The sequence below is a fragment of the Orycteropus afer genome, unplaced genomic scaffold (genome assembly GCF_000298275.1).
Source record: "Orycteropus afer afer isolate SDZICR_OR568_19922 unplaced genomic scaffold, OryAfe1.0 scaffold00712, whole genome shotgun sequence".
Lineage (NCBI taxonomy): Eukaryota > Metazoa > Chordata > Mammalia > Tubulidentata > Orycteropodidae > Orycteropus > Orycteropus afer.
Genome location: NW_006922299.1, coordinates 64,412 through 78,566, shown reverse-complemented (window position 1 = coordinate 78,566; position 14,155 = coordinate 64,412). Strand labels below are relative to the sequence as shown.

The window sequence follows — 14,155 nt, the reverse complement described above, 5'->3', positions numbered from 1 at the left end:
TATAAATCTTTACAGAAGCAGATTGCCTCATCTTTCTCCCACTGAGCAGCTGGTGGGTTCAAACTGCCTACCTTTTTGTTAGAGCTGAATGTGGTTAACTGCTGCACCACCAGGGCTCCTTTAAGTGGAACAGGTATCAAGTAAATCATGTTGATTCTTCTAGTAGTGCAGACAAACCTAAAAAGTAAGTAATTTTAATAGAATATTTCTGCTACTACCGTGCCAAAAGAATGTGTCCTCCAGGGAGCAAGGGAAACACACCTTCCTAAATTTTGAGGTGTGGTGGGGAAAGGAAGGGGGACTGGCAGCTGGCCCTAGATGGTGACTGCAGATGTGCCCTGGATGTAGACTGTGTGTGTGAGCTGGGATAGAGGGGGTGTCCCCACACTGTTTCTCTGGTACAGATAGTCCCCGACTTACAACAGGGTTCTGCTCCCATGACTCCATCGCAAGTTAGTTCTGATGTAAGTCGAATACCTCTTGTTTTCAGTTTTCATACTGTTTTTTATTATCAGCATCTTTTCAATTTGATCTTTGAATCTATTTCTGCGAGTGAACATCTGAGAATGATAACATCAGCAAACTACATGCTGCAACACTGTATGTAGTATGTATTGTTAATGCTAAGATGTACAAAAAATCCCAACCAAAAGACCGTTTTAAGTGCAGTTTGTCCTAACTTGAATATGTCATAAGTCGGGGACTACCTGTCAATTCCATCTGACCCACACGTTAAAAGATGTCTCGATAATTTTATGGACATTTTTATATACTCTAAAAGGTCCCTAGGTGGTTCAAGCAGTTTGTGCTCGATTGCTAAGCTAAAGGTTGGCAGTTCAAAACCAGTCAGTGTACCACAGAAGATCTGCTTCTGTAATACGTACAGCCAAGAAAGCCCTCTGGAGCAGCTCTACTCTTTAACACATGGGGTCCCTGAGTCACCGTTGACCTAGCAGCAATGGGTATATTATACTCCAAAGAACTAGGAAGGAAAAGTCATTCAACAAATGTTAATATTATAAAGAGTTTTATTGATCTAGTATTAGTAAAGCAATTTTTACACAAAAATTCTTTACCCTTTTGATAGATCACAAGCCCATTTCTCCTCTTCTGCCTAGGAAGGTACATGCAGGGAGGCATCAAAAAACAAACAATGTTTCTCGACAGGGTGTATCAGGAGTCAGGCAATCCAGAGTGCCTCTCTGGGGGGTCATGTGACTAACCCACACCCCCAGGGTAGTGTCCATAACCTCTTGGGGGGGAAGGCGACTGCAGAACTTATTGTGCAAAACATGGCACGGTTGAGAGTGAAAGAGAACGCTGTTAATAATACACCAGAACAACATGCGTAAGTGAATCAGGAGTAGCAAACCAGGCCACGTGGTAACCCTAGTAACATCGTACAAACACAGCATCCTTTGTACCTCTGCTGTCTTAGGGGAAGTCAGGGACTCTTTACACTGGTACTCACTCCAATTTGGAACATCTACTGCAATAGAGTTTTGCACTAAGATTTTGGAAGCAGCCCTGGCAGGAAGATGGGTGCCCTGGAAAAATGGCTGTCTTATGTGTTTCCCCTTTTAAAGATAACCTGGCAGTGTTTGGGTTCTGTTGTATGCAAGGGGGGCCAACTCCTTGCAGCTTACAACATCTTTTTAAGGATTCTGAGGCATTTCCTAGGGCACACATGCTTCCCTCTCCAATGGTAGGCACCCTAGAGGCAAATTCCCTCACTCCCTTTTTTTTTGCAACATTGAGTCTGAATCAACACAGCCTTCTAGACTATTGGAAACAGTACAAGATATTTACAAACTAGGGTGACTGTGGCATGCATTCTTCAGAATAGGTGGAATGATCTGGATTGTAGACTATCTGCTGTCTCTCCCTATGACTGTAACAAAAATCTTCTAAGCTACTGGATAAATTGGGAGACTGAAGTTGATCCCCTGCCTTGCAAACAAAGAATATCAACTAATGACTAAATGGAGTTCAAACGGCTTTAAAGGGAACTCAAGACATCTGTCACTGTGAAAAATATTATCACCTTATCATCATATTCTATAGAACAGTGTACAAATAATGCAAAATAATACTATCCACTAGAGACTATGAGATTCTTAATCTGTTGAAAAATATTTCTGTAACAGTACGATGAAAGAATTCTAAGTTCTAGGCACTTTAAGCATTTTCTTTCAAATCTTCTGCACAGGCTTTCTGTATGAGCAAGCCTTTAGGTAAAACATCCAATCTTCAGAAATGCTAAAGGATTTTGATATCTAAGTCTTTGTTTTCTTCTGATTACAAAACACATTTCCTTTATGTGTTATCAATTGATCTCGAGTACTTCAAGTACTAGAATGAGAGTGAAAGAGCAGGACAAATGTATTCATGACGAAGTCCGTATACAAGCGGGCCCATTCCTGTTCCACAATAAAGGACGCCTCAGACCAAGGCCCATCGTCACCCACGAGGCACCAGTCCGGGCTGGTAGCTGTTTGTGACAAGCCAGTGTCCATGCCTTACCAGTTGCCAAACATTTTGAACATTATCCCTATCCGTACTTCTAAAGCATCACTAACGTGATAAGCCAGTAGCTCACAAAAGGCCCATATACAAAGGTATCACCATCAGCAACTAGGAGCTCTAGTGGCATAGTGCCTAAGGCATTTGACTGCTAACCAGAAGGTTGGCGGTTCAAACCCACCAGCCACTCCTTGGAAGGAAGGTTGGGCAATCTACTTCTGGAGTGATACCATCTCGGAAACCCAAGGAAGGGTTGCTATGAGTCGGATCTGACTCGATGGCAAGGAGTCTGGTTTTGGTATCAGCAACTGACTGCTTTACGAAGAACTTGTATGTCCTGCTAGTACTTCAGGGAAAAACCTCAGTATGGATAAAAATAAGGTATCCACCAAAGAACTGCTGATGGAAAGCTCTCGTATCAAGAAATGGTCATCAGTAATTATAGTCAATTATTAGGAACGCACAAGGAGCTCTTTACCAAGCACTACCACTTACCAAGTGCAAGTGGTGCAGTGGTTAAGGCATTTGGCTGCTAACCAAAAGGTCAGTGGTTTGAACCCACCAGCGGCTCCACAGAAGAAATACGAGGCAGTCTGCTTCTATAAAGATTTACAGCCTTGTAAAGATTTAAATCTTTATCTTCCATAAAGATTACAACCTATGAGGGTTGCTAAGAGTTGGAATCAACTTGATGGCAGCGAGTTTGGTTTTTTTTCATTAGTAAAGCGCAGCTGTTTAGAATAGTCTAGTTAACCATGTTGAAAAGTCAACATGTACTTAGATGATATACTGCCTAGATGGCAATGTCTTAGGGCGTAGCTTGGCTGCTCTGCGGCTTGGGTTTTGCCTGTATATTCAGCACGTAATCGTGATGGAAGGACGAGCGGACAGTGCGATTCATTAGGGGCTGAAGGGGGCGGAAGTTGTCGACCATTCTTTTCTCTTTCTCCCCCTCTGATGTGAAAAGCAGGGTCCGAAACTGCTCTATCTAGAAATAGAAACAGGAGATAAATTCAAGAGATATCCACCTTTACTAAATGAACAAATTACATTCATTTTTTAAACCCTGAAGCATTGAACTAAAATCAGATACAAAAGGAAAACTTACTTCTTCGCAGGAATGACTTCACCTCTTGGGTGGGAATATAATAGGCCATCATGTGTGGGGGACAGCAGCAGGATGTGCGAAACAGGGAGGGGCACATGGGGCAATCAGAAGACTTGGGTTCCAAAGCCCTGTGCCCCATATAAGCCGTATGTACCGGACGACTTATTTTCTCTCATTGATTCTCAGGAACCTCATCTTTAGATGGGCAAAACAGCCTGCTTATAGGATAATAGCAGTCCCTGGGTGGGCAAATGGTTAACGTGCTCGGCTGGTAACTGAAAGGTTGGAGGTGCAGGTCCATGCAGATGGGTCTTGGCAGAAAGGCCTGGCAATCTGCTTCTGAAAAACCAGCCACTGGAAACCCTACAGAGCACAGCTCTTCTCTGACACACTTGGGGTCACCATCAGTGGGAGTGGACTCCATGGCAACGGATTTGTATAGAAAAATAAAAGGAAGGCCTGAGGGATATAGTCGCAGTAGAATTTTTTTTCTTCATTTAACTGAATCATTAACATAAACAGCCTATTACTGATGGCTCATCGCACCTGGGCATTGTGGGTAAAGCAATGTGTGCGGATGGCATCAGTGGCCACGCCATCCTCAGTGCTAGCACTGGCCAAAGAACTTTCTGCAATGATGGAAATGCTCTGCACAGTCCATTATGGTGGCCACCAGCCACCGGTGGCTACTGGCACTAAAAATTTGGCGAGTGTGACTGAAGAACCGAATGTGTCATTGTATTTCATTTTAATTTATTTATATTTAAATGGAAATGGCCACATATGACTTGTGGCTACTGTACTGGACAGCACAGCTCAATATTAAAAGAGTAAGCCAGTCAAGTGCTTGTTCACTCCTGGACCCATAACACCAGTCAATAGCCACACAGCTTCTGGGGTAACAGTGTTATAGATCGCTGCTTCCTTCGAGCCGGCGGGAGATCTGTTCACGTCTTCCCTGCACCACCCAGTGTAGCTCCAGAGAGGATCGCCTAGGGCACAGCAGGCAGGAGTGTGAGAAGGTGTTTGACATTTGGAGCCAACTTCCAGCCAAGGAGCCCCGGTGGTACAGTGGTTAAGGCTGTCAGCTGCCCACCAAAAGGTCGGTGGTTTGAACCCACAGCTGCTCTACAGGAGAGATTTACAGCCTTGGCAACCCTTTAGGCTCGCTATGAGTCAGGATTGACTCAACGGCAATGGGTTTGGTTCGGGTCAGGCCAAGCCAAGCCGCAGAGGCAAGCCCAAAAACCAGGACTGCGCCTGCCAATAACACACATGCCCTTGTGTACTGAGAAGGTGTCCGGATAGTTCATGCTTGTTTTCACTCAGCTAACTAGCTGCAAAAGATGAGAACTAACCCAAATACAGATAACAAATTATACAAGAATCTATGATATGGACTAGTATATAGCCATTAAACATGATGTCTAAGATCTAGATGTTTATTGTCAATAAAATACTCTACACACCACTGAGTGACAAGAAGAGTAAAATGGTATGTAAAAAATAATTCTACTTTTGTAAAAACAAAAAAAGTCTATTTGTACAGATAAGAGACCAGGAGAATTTACGCTAACAGTGATTCACATTAAGTAGTGAGGTGACGGGAGAAAGGCCTGGTGATGACTGCTGAGAGAGCACAGCTGTTGAAAACCCTAGGGAGCGCAGTTCCACTCTGACACACAGGACGGCAACTTGTTTGGTTAGTGCCTAAGGCACGTGACTGCTAACCAGAAGGCCGGTAGTTCAAACCCACCAGCCACTCCTCGAAAGGAAGATTGGGTGATCTACTTCCATAGTGATACCACCTCAGAAGCCCAAGGAGGGGTCGTTATAAGTCAGACACGACTTGACAGCACATACCACCAACAACAGGTGATTAAAGGAGCTCTGGAGCAGTGCCTAAGGTATTTTGACTGCTAATCAAAAGGTTGGCGGTTCAAGCCCACCAGCCCCTCTGTGGAAGGAAGACTGGGGGCAATCTACTACTATAGATTTACCGCCTTGCAAACCCAATGGGGGTCACTATGAATCAGAATCAACTCAATGGCAGTGAGTTTGTTTGTTTGTTTGTTTTTAAATAGGTGACTAGGATTATACATGACACGTAACATTTTTTTCTGACTATATTTTTTGGTGTTGAAATTTTACTTAAAATGTCCTCATGTGGGCCACTGGCCCTCTGATTTATTTCTTGTTTCAGTGATGGGTTAATTTTTAAATATGAAGGACAGTGCCCGACTAAATGTAAACGCTACAAAGCTCAGCTTATGGTCAGTCAAGCTCTGTATTTTGTCTAGCAGGTGGGCCAAGGAATGTCTGTGCCCACAGCACATGTTGGAAGAGCTGCCAGCTCCTCCTGATGACCTATTATGCATCTCTTTGAGCAGTCTCTCTGTACTCCCCTCCACTAATTTAATGGATTCATGAACTCTTGGTGTGTTGGATACTCCTTCTTGAGATAAGGAATTCTGAAGAGCAGGGCTGGGGAAGGCAGATTTGTGTGGTCTGCACTTTCGGTCTAGGAACAGACTCCACTCTGCACACCTGTGTCTGTGGACATGCTGGCGGCCCTCCAGCTCTTCTGTTCTCCCTCTGCCTCTTCCTGTGTAAACCCACTTCTGTGGTGCTCCGCATCATGCACCTCTGTGCCCCCTAAGATCCTCCCCCTCCCCACCTCCTCGTCCCCAGGCTGAAGCTCTCTCCCAAGTGCTCAGAAAGGCTGTTCAGTCCTGTCTACCTAAAAGAGTCCCTACCCCACTGTCATACTATTAAATTGATTAACTCAGGCTAGAGCTATTGGCCTTTTCATGCTTTCTCTCCTTGTTGTCTGTATTTCTGATGATAATATAAGTTCCCTGGGGGTAGGGACTTTATGTTTGCTTCACCAAGGTGTTCTCAGTGCCTAGCATAGTCCTTGACCCGGAGTAGATACTTCATGAGTACTGATTTAATGAATGTTATTTGAATGAGTGTAGGAATGAATGGAGCCAGCTTCAGGGTCAAAAAATCCAGCTTCCTGAACTCCCCACTTCTCAGCCCTCACCCCCATCTCTAAAGCCCCACAGCTGGGGTCTGGGAGAAGAGCAATAGAGCTATCAGTGCACAAAGCATGTTCACATTGTTGTATAAGACCTGCTCATATCCCAGGGTGTGAATCTACCATAATTTGCCACTTCCCAACTGATTGGTATTTAGGTTGTTTATAAAAAGGGGGCAAAGAGTAACCATTTATATGTATAAATTTTCATCTGTGGAGTTCATCTGCAGAGTAAATTGCTCTTCAAAGGTTATGTACACTTGCACTTTGATTGCTATTCCAATGGTACCAATGTAACTCCCACCAGCAGGGCACAAGAGGGCCTTTCTCTATTACTTCTACCAGCAGTGGCGGTCTCTGCTAATTGGATAGCTGAATCAATGGTATTTCAGTGTAGTAGTTTAATTTTATACATATATGTGTGTGTACGTGTGTGTGTGTATAAATGAGCGAGGTAACATCTTTCCATGTGTTTATGAGGTTCTTGCATTTCCTTAACTGTAAACTGTCTGTTTATACCATTTTCTCTTGTTTTTAAAAAACTGATTTCTAGGAGCTCTTTACATATTAAGAAAATGAGCTCTTTCTTTGTTTTGTTCACTACTGTGTCTCAAACACTTAGAAGAGGACCTGGAATATAGTTGTTGTTGTTATGTGCCGTGGAGTGGGCCCTGACTCATAGCGACCCCTCCTTAGGTTTCCGAGGTAGTATCACTATGGAAGTAGATTGTCCAACCTTCCTTCTGAGGAGTGGCTGGTGGGTTTGAACCACCAGCCTTCTGGTTAGCAGTCAAGTGTCTTAGGCACTATGCTAGTAGGCACTCAATACACTGTAGCTGATTAAGACTATGAGTTGCTAATATTTTCCCAGTTTGCCATTTGTTTATGGTGATTTTCATGATACAGAATCTTTAAACATTTTTATGTAATCTAATTCCCTAGTTGCTTTCTTTATGACTTCTAGTTTGGATTTATAGGTAGAAAATCTTCCTCCATTTGTAGGTATGAAAGAATTTTCCTATGGTATCCTAGGACTTTTATGGTGTTATTTTTCACATTTTATATTTAAAGTATGTGGAACATATCTTTTGCAAATTTCAATGATGGATTCAACTGTGTTTTCCAACATGTCTGCTCAGTTGTCCTCAATACCGTTTATTGAATATGCTATCTTTTCCTCCCGCTGAACTGAGATGCTACTTTATCATAAACTAAATTCCCATAGGTATTTGGGCTTATTTCTGAATTTACTATTTTGTTCCATTGATCTACCACTTTATTTATGTGGCGGCATCACATTATTTAACTATTAAAACTTTATAATATGTTGGGCTATCACTCATTTTGTTTTTTAGGATTTTTTCCAGCTACTCATGCTTGTTTGGTTTTCTATATGAACATCAGAATTAGCATATCTATTAAAAAATCTTAGACAGGTAGACAACCTGAATAATCAGGTATGTCTAGGCAAAAGGGAATATATCCGTGATCATATATAAGCTTGGCTTATATATGATGAGCTGTGGACTCAGGGCCTTGGTCACAGGGGACACTGAGCTCAATTGGCATAACATATTATACAAAGATATTGTTCCACATCCTGCTTTGGTGAGTAGTGAATGGGGTCTTAAAAGCTTGCAACAATCTAGATACAACAATGGGTCTTTCCTGGTCTGGAAAAAAGAAGAATGAAGAAAACCAAAGACACGTGGAAAAAATTAATCCAAGGGACTAGTGGACCATGTGAACTTCAGCCTACATGACCATGAGACCAGAACTAGTTGGTGCACAGCTACCACTGTCAACCATTCAGAAAAGGATCAGTGCAGGAGACCCAGGTAGAGTGGAAAAACAATGTGGAACAAAACTCAAATTCATGAAAAAGACCACATTTACTGGTCTGATAGAGCCTGGTGAGATCCCTGAGATTATGGCCTCCAGTTACCCTTCAGGTCTAGAACTGAACTCACTCCCATGGCTTCCAGCCAAACAACAGATATATAGGGTGAACATTTACATCAGGTAGATACATTCCTTGGAGGGATCAATCATGGGAGAACAGAAGGGCAGTGTTTTCACAGGGAGACCACTCAGGGGTGGGAGTACATGGGAGGGAAGGACACAGGGAAGAGGTAACTATGGGGAGGACGTGGAAAGAGAGCTATTACATTGTGGGGATTGCAGTCAATGTCATGAAACAAAATGTGTATGAACTGCTGTATGGAAAATGAATTTGCTCGGTAAACTTTCACCCAAATCATAATAATTTTTTTAAAAAAAATTAAGAAAAATCTTGGTATATATTTATTGGGAACACATTAAATGTACGGAGAATAAACATTTCATGAAGAGTAACAACTTAAGGAGAACTGACATCAAAAATGTCAATTATGATGTCTTCCCATTCAATTAACAAGGTATGAATCTTTATTAATTCAAGGCTTCCTTTGTGTTCCTCAGGAATGTTTTAAAGTTTTCTTGTTAACTTTTCTTGTTAAGCTTATTTCATTATTTTTTCATTCCCATTATAAATAGGGTTCCTTCTTCCATTATATCTTCTAACTAATTGTGATCTATATGTGTCAAATATATTGATTTGGAATCCTATGAAGGAAGGTTGGGCAATCCTACTCCCGTAGTGATACTTCCTCGGAAACCCAAGGAGGGGTCGCTATGAGTCGGGGCTGACTCGACAGCAAATAACAACATAAATTAATAACATATTCCACTAATTACTGAATTATCTTATTTTCTGTAGTAGGTTTTTATTATTATTATTATTATTATTATTTCTTTTTCCTTTTCTGGCTTAATTGTATTGGCTATTTCCATATCATTTAATATAAGATTTGATGTGCGAATAGTAGTAGGATTAGGAGACATCCTTTCCACATTAAGTGTACTATTTACTTTTAACCTGAGGTCAATCTATTTATCAAGTTAGGGACATCTCCATTCATTTTAATTTTGCAAAAAATTTTTAAGAACTGAATGGTAGATTTTGTTCATGTCATCTAAGAAGCTATGGAAGTGATAATACAATTTTTCTCTATATATCTGCTGAGAAGATGGATTTTATTAATATAAGTAGTAATACTGAACCACCCTTACATCATAAGAATAAATCCTACTTGGATAAAGTATGTATTTCTTCTAATGTACTTCTGGAGTCCGTTTTTAATGTTTTATTTTAGCTCTTTTGCTTCTGTATTCTTCAGATATTGCTCAATAGTTTACTTTTTTGGGGGGAGGGGTTCCAATCTTTGAATTTTGCTATCAATGTTTTTGTGGCTTTTAAAAGAAATTTTTTTAAAATTCATGCTTTACAAAAAATGTTTTTCTTATTAAATTTTTTGTAATCAATACAAATTCTATACAAATGAAGTATAAATAGTTAGTATCGTAATTTAGTTACATTATAAATTAAATAGAGTTCTGTGTGTTGATGTTGTGACCACCACTTAACTTAGTTTCTAAGAGAAAAATAAATCCCAAATTCAAAATAACTGACTCACAGTGAAATGTCTGGACAGACATTGTTGGGTTCTGTTTTTACCATAAGATTCCACAGTGAAAGTCCCTAAAAGATTTTAAAGAGTATTGAACACATCCATTTCCAGCCTGCATTCTTCCATTTTTAAAGGGCCTTGGTGTACACAGAGATACACATAATGCATGTCCACTCATTGTCAGGTATGGAAATAAAGAGCTTATGTTTCCCTATAGTTTAACTACTAGAGCTACTTAATTTGACAAAAAAAAAAAAACCCACTGCCATCGAGTTGATTCCAACTCATAGCAACCCCCATTGAGTTTTTTGGGAGTTTTTTTTTTTTTTCAGTCTTTATGTAAGTAGATTGCCTCATCTTCCTCCCGTGGAGCAGCTGGTAGGTTTGAACCACCGACCTTCTGGTTAGCAGCCAAATGCCTCACCAGAGCGTACTTAATTTGAGGCAGCTCCTAATTAGTGTCCAAACTGAGATCACACATTAAAACCAAAACCAAACACCCACTGCCTTTGGGTTTCCAAGGCTTTTAACATATTTTAATATAAATGTATAAATGTTGCATGATGTTAAAAATGGATGTCAAGTTCTGAGCCCATCCCACTTTGATGCAGCTGCACCTGAACTTCCTTCTGTAGAAGTTGTGGATAGAGCTTACCTGACCATGACCAACCTCTATTGGTTGCTTCTTAATGATCCAGATGACAGATTCAGAGAGTGGCGGGGTGGTAAGAGACCCTGAGTAGGTCCAGTAATCTGGGCAGGTGGGCATCAGGCAGGAAGGGTCAAACAACTCAAATTCCACAAGGGTATCCTGAGCAAGAGAAGGGATCACCCAGTCAGTATCAGGTAGTGGAAGGCAATGATTGTCAATGTGTGTCTGGGGGCCAGCAGTGGTCCACAGGAGCCAAGGGCCCTGTGAGGAATTTCCTGAGGAGTCACCGCTTAGGACAGAATCATGCTTTGCTTTGTTTCTGCAATTCACTGTGTATTTTCTTTTTTTTTAAACATACTATATAATATGGTTAGATTTAATACATAACTTCAGTAATAACAAAAAGACCACAATGATATAAATAGGGGGAAACAGATTTGCATTGTGTGACAATGAAAATATAACATACTTAATTATAAATGAGCTCTTAGAAACCAGTAATAAAGACAACTAATACTGCAATCGAAATAGAAAAAAAAAAACCAGGAAAATGATAGAAGATAGATGAGTAATAAGGGTATGTGATGATGATAAAAACTGAACATTCACAGAAGAAAAAAATTTCTTTGTATCACTGTATTTCTGATACTGCTCAGTGGGATACAGCAAAACTCATTTCCCCATCAATTCTAGGGCGTCTCCTCTGCAAATTGTTGGGAGGTATTAATTAGGTGGGGGCTGGTGCCTAAACAAAGGAGCCCTGGTGGCACGGTGTTAAGCAGTGGGCTGCTAAGCGAAAGGTCAGTGGTTCAAACCCACCAGCTGCTCCCTGGGAGGAAGATGTGACAGTCTGCTTCTGCAAATATTTACAGACTTGGAGACCCTGTAGAGCAGTTCTCCTTTGTCCTTTACAGGATTACGATGAGTTGGGAGTGACTCGATGGCAATGGGTTTGGTTTGAGGTGGTGCCTAAACTAGGAGGCCTCTCTTTTACTCTATAGATGAGTCAGTCTCCTTTTAGAATATAATGCTTTCAGAAGCCAGCATCCTGGACTAAAATAGGGGTGGTGAGGGGAGACAAGCTAGAAAGACTATCCAGACTTCCCAGGGAGCAGTCTCTTGGGACTCTGAATATTAAACCATTCATCCTGGGAGTTGGACAAAGGTATCCAATCTGAAGGATAGAGGTAATTGTTCTTTAAAGCTGGACAAGTCAAGTCAGTGTCTATAAAACTATCCTCCCTAGTGGTGGGAGGGTAGCCACTTAAGGAAGCTCTGAGCATGTTTTTACAAGGACTTAGAAGGGGCCAGTGTAGGAAACAGGCACACAAAAACAACAACTCACTGCCATTAAGTCGGATCCGACTCATAGCGACCCCTCCTTGGGTTTCTGAGGCGGTATCACTATGTAAGTAGATTGCCCAACCTTCCTTCCGAGGAGTGGCTGGTGGGTTTGAACCGCCAGCCTTCTGGTTAGCAGTCAAATGCCTTAGGCACTACGCCAGCACAGGCTCGGGGAGATCATTATACTCCCAAGGCCCGAGTCCTCATCAGCATGGCAGCAGAAGCAGAAAGCTCTGTGCCCGTCAACAGATCCCCCTGCGAATCTCAACAGCTACACTTGAAAGGTATCCTAGGGGTAGCATAACTCCTAACACGAGTGTTCTAGAAGACAAGTTGTCTTCTAACATTTCAATTTAATTACATTCAATTTAATTACATTTCCTGATTCAAAGTACCTTGTTAATGACTCCACTTTGAGATTGAAACATAAAATAAATTTCAAGTGATTTAGGAACAAGAGAAAAATTACCTTATGCTTAATTGACGGCAATGTATCCACCAGTTTCTGCAGCTCTTTATGATGTTTGCCTAGCTAAAGAACCATCAATGAGAAAATATTAAACACAACTGACATTGCACTTTCGAAGCTATTATGTGAATTAAAATGAACTACCTGGTGAATACCTAAAAACCAACAAACCACACATGGAAAGCACACTTAAACTGGCGATTGAGGATGTTTTCCACAGGGTGTAATGAAATTAGATGCAGAACAAAGGAGCAGGCTGTTTGCTGATGGGCTCAGGTGCTCACCAGTCAACAGAGAACAGTGCGCCCGGCCCATTGGCCATTTGCCATCCCCTCTGAGCTCACAGCGGGGCAGCAATGGAGCAAGGCAGAGAGCAGGAAGGTGGGTAAAGCTCAGGCCTCCAGTCCTCAGGGCTCATTCCAGGAGCCTCAGCCTCCACCCTGGACTGAACCTGCAGGAGCTCAGAGGCCCTACCCAGCATGCGGTCCTTGGGATTTCAACCCAGTTCTCCATTTTCTTGCTGTGAGACCTGACAAGAAAGCACTTAACCTCGTGAGCTTTAGGGTCTTCATGTGAGAAATGGAACAGATTGTATCATCATCAGGGAGTTCCTGGGAAGGTAAATTAAGCACTTAGCAAAGGTACAATCACATACCATACCATTCTATACCATACTGTACTACACTGTACCATACCGTACTGTACCATACCATACCATACCATACTGTCCCATACCACGCCATACTGTACCATTCTGCCCCATACCACACCATACCATCCCGTACTGTACCATACCATGCCACACCAAATGAGTTGCTATCAAGTCAACTCCAACTCATGGCAACCCCATGTGTCAGAGTAGAACTGTGCTCCACAGCGTTTTCAATTGCTGATTGGTTTAGCACTAGATCACCAAGCCCTACTTTCAAGGTGCCTCTGGGTGGACTTGAGCCGCCACCTTTTTGGTTTGTAGCTGAGCTTGTTACCCATTTGCACTGCCCAGGGACTACTATATAGAGAACTCAAAATAAATAATGAGATTGGTTAAGAATAGATTTTAAATGGAATAAAGATAAACAACTGTGGGAAATGATCACAAAAAGAGCACTAGTGAATATTCATTTTTTTTCATGATCATTTCCCACAACTATTTGTCTTTATCTTTATTCCATTTAAAATGTATTTTGTTGTTGTTATGTGCCATCGAGTCAGCCCCGACTCATAGTGACCCCTCCTTGGGTTTCCGAGGAAGTATCACTACAGAAGTAGATTGCCCAACCTTCCTTCCGAGGAGTGGCTGGTTGGTTTGAACCCAGCCTTCTGGTTAACAGTCAAGTGCCTTAGGCACTATGCTACCAGAGCTCCCAAAATGTATTTTAGACATTATTTATTTTGAGTTCTTTGCCTTTATCCTTTTATACCAGTGCTGTCTAGCAGAAATATAATGCAAGTCAAAAAAAAAAAAAAAAGAACCAAACTCACTGCCGTCAAGTTGGATCTGACTCATAGT

General features: G+C 41.6%; 1 protein-coding gene across 1 annotated transcript in view; it reads right to left on the bottom strand.

Annotated features, from left to right (window-relative positions):
* Positions 1-3,331: 3,331 nt before the first annotated feature.
* Positions 3,332-14,155, bottom strand: part of CA5B (carbonic anhydrase 5B) — a 35,889-nt gene continuing 25,065 nt past the window's right edge. Inside the window, exons 5-7 of the mRNA XM_007957130.2 lie at positions 12,646-12,708; positions 10,836-10,991; positions 3,332-3,511 (exon numbers count right to left, since the gene is read on the bottom strand). Of these exons, the coding sequence (XP_007955321.1) occupies positions 3,332-3,511; positions 10,836-10,991; positions 12,646-12,708 (399 nt within the window). The remainder of the gene's footprint in view (positions 3,512-10,835; positions 10,992-12,645; positions 12,709-14,155) is intronic.